Source organism: Engystomops pustulosus, chromosome 7 (genome assembly GCF_040894005.1).
Source record: "Engystomops pustulosus chromosome 7, aEngPut4.maternal, whole genome shotgun sequence".
Lineage (NCBI taxonomy): Eukaryota > Metazoa > Chordata > Amphibia > Anura > Leptodactylidae > Engystomops > Engystomops pustulosus.
Window position 1 is genome coordinate 8175857 of NC_092417.1, and position 6781 is coordinate 8182637.

Genomic DNA, 6781 nt, shown 5'->3' on the forward strand with positions numbered 1-6781 from the left:
ACAGGTAACACATAACACGCCCTCCTGTGATGTCACACACAGGTAACACATAACACGCGCTCCTGTGATGTCACATACAGGTAACAGATAACACGCCCTCCTGTGATGTCACATACAGGTAACACATAACACGCGCTCCTGTGATGTCACATACAGGTAACACATAACACGCGCTCCTGTGATGTCACATACAGGTAACAGATAACACGCGCTCCTGTGATGTCACACACAGGTAACACATAACACGCGCTCCTGTGATGTCACATACAGGTAACAGATAACACGCCCTCCTGTGATGTCACATACAGGTAACACATAACACGCGCTCCTGTGATGTCACATACAGGTAACACATAACACTCGCTCCTGTGATGTCACATTTTCAGCCACTTATGGCGATTTTTGTGATTCTGAATGGAAATGACACTATAAGTATTAATCACGTAGAAACAATAGTGACCGCACACCATGTATGGGTGGTGCTCAATGTAGGATTCTCAGTCCATCCATAATCCACATAGAGAACATGGCACACACCAAACTGGTGCTGCAGCCTCACCACTCTCCTACCTACTACTGCAGACATTGCCAGATCATGCTTGACAAAGGTCGTGATGACCGAAACGTCGTATATTACCTCTGATCTGTATAGAATTATATAACTTTTGTTCAATTTCTACGGTGAAGGCTCCACTGTGTGAATTATACATTGAAAACGCTAAAAATAAAAAAATTAAAGAAAACCATTTTGGTGTGTGCCAGGTTCTCTATGTGGACTATAAGTATTAATGACATCACGGCGTTGGTGCCTTAAAAGCGATGATGTGTCCGGCGTCCGCTCTCTGATAGTCTATGACTATGGGGCCACTGCCATTCTTTATGTTGTCATGTTGCTTTTCTTTATACGTGTCATTAATGTGAGAATAGCCCTGAACAGCAGAGGAGCAGCCTGTCCCAGACCTCAGCGGGGAAAGGGTTAAGACAGAAGTATTTACCTCATAATCATCAGCACAACTGAAAGCGAAAGTAACTTCTATCCGGATCCTTCTTCCATTACTTCACTGGCGGCCATTTCCCTGCAGATCTCGTCTCTGTCCACACTGTGCGGCCTCCAGGTAATATCTCTCTCTCTTATCTGCTGTATATATATATATATATATATGTCCTGTCACATGTTATATGGTCTCTGTCCACACTGTGCAGCCTCCAGGTAATATCCCCCTCTCTTATCTGCTGTATATATATATATATATATATATATATATATATGTCCTGTCACATGTTATATGGTTTCTGTATACACTGTGCGGCCTCCAGGTAATATCCCCCTCTCTTATCTGCTGTATATATATATGTCCTGTCACATGTTATATGGTCTCTGTCCACACTGTGCAGCCTCCAGGTAATATCCCCCTCTATTATCTGCTGTATATATATATATATATATATGTCCTGTCACATGTTATATGGTCTCTGTCCACACTGTGCAGCCTCCAGGTAATATCCCCCTCTCTTATCTGCTGTATATATATATATATATATATATATATATATGTCCTGTCACATGTTATATGGTTTCTGTATACACTGTGCGGCCTCCAGGTAATATCTCTCTCTTATCTGCTGTGTATATATATATATATGTCCTGTCACATGTTATATGGTCTCTGTATACACTGTGCAGCCTCCAGGTAATATCCCCCTCTCTTATCTGCTGTATATATATATATATATATATATATGTCCTGTCACATGTTATATGGTCTCTGTATACACTGTGCAGCCTCCAGGTAATATCCCCCTCTCTTATCTGCTGTATATATATATATATATGTCCTGTCACATGTTATATGGTCTCTGTATACACTGTGCGGCCTCCAGGTAATATCCCTCTCTCTTATCTGCTGTATATATATATATGTCCTGTCACATGTTATATGGTCTCTGTCCACACTGTGCGGCCTCCAGGTAATATCCCCCTCTCTTATCTGCTGTATATATATATATGTCCTGTCACATGTTATATGGTCTCTGTCTACACTGTGCAGCCTCCAGGTAATATCCCCCTCTCTTATCTGCTGTATATATATATATGTCCTGTGTGGCAGGGTGGCTGCCACTAGAGAAGCTTTTGGGCATAAAATGTGCATTTTTGCCTTATGAAAAGCTGAGTAGAAGACAGACCTGGAAAAGTTGGGTCTGTCTAATTAAGTTGATTATTTTTCAGCTGGAGGGGCTGCACTAATACATGGGGCAGACTTCACACTGGGCTCCACCCTGGGGAAGAGACAGGCGACGGCAAAGGCCTGTGGAGCGGTGGCAGTGAACTTGCTGTGTTTTTGGGGTGGCTGGCAGTAGGCCAGCACTTGGTGAGGTAGGGAACCTCGATGTATAGTAAGTGCCGGAGAGGCTTAGGTATTATTTTTATGTTTTGAGTTTGTGTACTGCCAAATAAAGCTGGCTGAGGCCAGTCTTAACCTTACTCGCATTGTGTGGATTCCCTGTGTGTGCTGGTCGTCTGCTTAGGAGACGACGATCCCCGGAGCTAATCTCCTACACCTGTCACATGTTATATGGTCTCTGTCCACACTGTGCAGCCTCCAGGTAATATCCCCCTCTCTTATCTGCTGTATATATATATATATATGTCCTGTCACATGTTATATGGTCTCTGTATACACTGTGCAGCCTCCAGGTAATATCCCCCTCTCTTATCTGCTGTATATATGTATGTCGTGTCACGTTATATGGTCTCTGTCTACACTGTGGACATATATAGGGATTTGCTAATGCTGCTAAGAAATAGTGTGATTAGCCTGTTACCCCTGCTGTATTGCCTCAGAAACCCCAGAGATATAAACAGGGGTTGTTTTGTAAATACAATCTGCAGTAGTGATGGGAATTACGTCTCTTCTTAGTGAGCTGGCTCATTAGGCTCCGCCCACTAAGAAGAGCCAGCTATTTTGGCTCTTGAACAGGCCAATCCGTAACCCCATACCAAACCCCATACGTGGTGAGCCGTTTAGGGGAGGGGTTTAGTGAGCCATTAGCTCACAATGTTGTTCACATAAATGAGTCAGCTCTTTGTGCTGGTGCATTCTCGTATGACCTATGACCATAGCTCCCAATATTTTTGGAAGGGAAAGAAGAATAAAATGGCAGCACGCGTAGTGATCCTCCTAAGCCACACCCCCAATCTCGCCCTGGCCATGCCCCAACTTTTTACCATAGTATCATAATAATAGTCATCGTCTCAATAATAATAATAAATACATTTTTGCCCAGCCTGGGATTTAAACCCACAACCTCACAGCTCCATCTGCCATAGAGACACAGAGCCTCTACCCACTAGGCCAGTGGTGGCGAACCTATGGCACGGGTGCCAGAGGCGGCACTCGGAGCCCTTTTTATGGGCACCTGCACCATCACCCCAGAACACTAGACAAGACTCAAAGAATCTTCCTGCAGATCCAAGCAACTTAAAAGATGCTGCTTTCAGTCATATTTTGATACTTACTTTGATACTTGGGACTGTAGGAAGAGGGAGAATTAGACAGGGTCGGATTATTTTTGGAGGACCTCCTGCTGGCCCCAGAGGGAAACTGGAAAGAAGCTAAAATGATGAAAATTTTCCATCTATCCAGAGGTCGCGATAACGCCTCTGCAAGCGTCATAGACGCGTTTAAAGGCTGATTTACTCCCCCAAAAGATCACCAAGCGTATAAGTACGCTTGGTGATTTTCTTGTCTGAATGTTAGCTGCCGCTTCCAAGCGGTGACGGCGCCGGCTGCGATCATGCAAAATATTCTCTGCAGGATCGCAGCACTGAGTGTCTGGAGGCAGGACAGGGAGGGACTTCCTGCTCACTGTCCGAGCCTCTCCCGCGGGGCGCTGAGAGATGGTGGAGCCGAGGGGGGTGAGGGGGCGGAGCCGAGCGAGTGGTGAGAGATGGAGGAGCCGAGCGGGGGGTGGGGGAGGGATATCTATTACCGGGGCTGTGCTCCTGATCGGTGTACGATCGTGCACACAGCCAGTAACAGGATCGTGCTGTCTATGTGACAGCCCAATCGTGTACTGTGACAGGGGACTGATAATAATCGGCCCCCTGTCACAGCAGCCCCTGTATACAGTGAGAGGCTGCAGGGAAGGTGCTGTGCATCCTCTCTGCAGGTCTCTGTATATAAATCACTGATGACAGTGATCCAATGGGCTCTTACCATTAGATCATTGTTATCTGTCATCTATATTTGAGTATATTATATGTTCCATTTCTAAATGTGCCCCTGCAAAAAAAAAAAAAAAAGTTATGTTCCCAAACTCCAGAAAATAAATGAAATAAAAATTCAGCAGCATCAGCCCCAGACTGGGCTGGGGGCCGCCATCAGCCATAGTCCGCTCTGTAGACAATAAGGCTGCATTCACACAAACGTATGCCCACCAGGCCGTAGCCGTGCAGACGTGTTTAGTGACATGGAGAGGAGGAAGGGGTGACCGGCATTGGGTAATGTCCTTTTCCCGTGTACGGAGCGGTATTGCTCCGTGCGGCCATTGCCTTCTACTAGGGACCTAAAAGCCGCAAACTTGCGGTTGTACATGCGTCCCCCATATGGTGTGAATGTAGCCTAAGAGCGATGCCACACATGGCATTTTTGGTCCGTTTTTAGTCAGTTTTTCCCAATTATCTTAATAGAAAAACAGGTTGTAAGCAGCCAAATGCATGGTAAACGGACTGAAAACGGAGGTTTAACCCCTTAAGGACGCAGCCATTTTACAGCTTAAGGGCGCGGTCACACGTTGCGTTTCGTCTGCGTTTGTAATCGTTGCGGTTTGATGAATGCGTTTCTAAACGCATGCGTTTTGAAAGCAGGGTGCGTTTTGTTCATTTGAAACGCAGCCAGTTTAATTCCCTAATTAGATACAGGTGCGTTTCAATAATATATTACAAACGCAGGCAACAGCTTTTTGCCTGGACATCGCTGCGCCCCTTACTGTGTGTACAGTGTATTACATAGTGTTGTTTTCTCTATTCTTTCTTGAATAATGGAGGATATGCCCCGGGTCTCCCAACAAGCTGTTGGAGCTTTTGTTGCTATTTATTTTGGGATGCAAAGTCGGCGAAGGCGTCTGCGTCTGGTAATGGTTTTTTTTAAATTTTTTTTTTTTTTTTGCCTCTTTGTGTATATTTTTATATATATATATATGTATATATTTATTTTCTTTTTTATTTTAATTTTTTGGAAAATTGATCAGCTAAATCAGCAGAAAGCACAAAGAAGATACTGGATTCATCCGCTCCTGCAACTTCATGATACTCATGGAATTTTTGTTAAAATATTCAACACACTGCGTTGGTAAATAGTGTACTTTTTTCCCTTTTTTTTTTTTTATATTTTTTCTTAATGTGTACTTATTTTCTCTTTTTTTCAGCTTCCCTGCAAAATTTGTTTCATATACTCGCCTTTCCGTGGAGCAGTTTGACTACCTCCTTGAACTCTGTCGTGCAAAATTAACACGGCAAGATACTGTCATGCGTCAAGCCATTGCACCTGAGGAACGCCTGCTTATAACTTTAAGGCAACTTCTACTTTTATCATTTTAAATAAATGTGCTAAATGATATATATTTGAAATTAAATTTTTTTTTTTTTTTTTGACAGATTTCTGGCAACAGGCGAGAGCTACACATCTCTCCACTACCTCTTTCTTGTGGGTAGAAGCACAATTTGCAAAATTGTAAAAGAGACAAGTGTTGCTTTGTGGGACATTTTGCAACCTATTGTAATGCCCATTCCAAATCAGGATTTTTTTTTAAAAATTGCACATGATTTTTATGTTTCCACAAAATTTCCCAATTGTATTGGTGCAATTGATGGAAAACATGTTCGTGTGATCCAGCCTCCAAATTCTGGCTCTCAATTTTATAATTATAAAAAATATTTTTCAATAGTTTTACTGGCCATTGCAGATAGCAAATTAAATTTCATATGTATCGAGATGGGTTCGTATGGGAGCACAAATGATGCACGAATTCTTGAGAGCAGCCACATGGGTCAGAGTTTTTTTAATTCTCATTTCGAAATTCCCAATCCTCAGCCCCTTTCCCCAAATACACCTCCCTTACCTTTTGTTTTCATTGGTGATGAAGCATTTGGGATTAAGTCGCATTTGATGCGTCCCTTTTGTAACCGTGGTTTAACTTCAAGCAAAATAATTTTTAATACACGCTTATCTCGGGCAAGGCGTGTGGTTGAATGCGCATTTGGTCTTTTGACCAATCATTGGCGGATACTACGCACTGCAATGTGTTTAAAAATTAGTACAGTGGACGATGTTGTTAAAGCATGTTGTGTGATGCATAATTTCCTTAATAAACCAATATCAAGTTTTGTAGAAAGTGTGCCCAACCATGAATGTGTTCCTGTAAATACACGATCAACATGTAATTGTTCTGTGGTGTCTGGGTGGCGGGTTAGGGATTGCTTTACAAATTATTTTGTTTCTGAAGATGGATATGTACCATGGCAAGATGAATCTTGAGTTTGATGTTTTTTTAATTTTCTGATTGATGAATCTTTGTATTTATGGTTTGAATTTTTTTTTTTTTTTTGGGAAAATTAAACTTTTATTTAATTTTTTGAATAGTGAATAAATTTATATATTATTTCAAATTTTTTGGTTTTGTGATACCATCCATTTTTACTGAATAACCTTCAAATGACGTTAAAAATATAAATAATGTTTGAAAAATGATCCGCAACAAAGACACAAGTCAATATATTGTC

General features: G+C 42.1%; 1 protein-coding gene across 1 annotated transcript; it reads left to right on the forward strand.

Annotated features, from left to right (window-relative positions):
* The first annotated feature begins 980 nt into the window (after positions 1 to 980).
* On the forward strand, positions 981 to 6570 carry LOC140069250 (uncharacterized). The gene is made up of 4 exons (XM_072114721.1): positions 981 to 1115; positions 5251 to 5351; positions 5428 to 5574; positions 5657 to 6570. Exons 3-4 carry the CDS (start codon positions 5528 to 5530, stop codon positions 6534 to 6536), a joined length of 927 nt encoding a protein of 308 aa, XP_071970822.1. The 5' UTR covers positions 981 to 1115; positions 5251 to 5351; positions 5428 to 5527; the 3' UTR covers positions 6537 to 6570.
* The last annotated feature ends 211 nt before the right edge of the window (positions 6571 to 6781 follow it).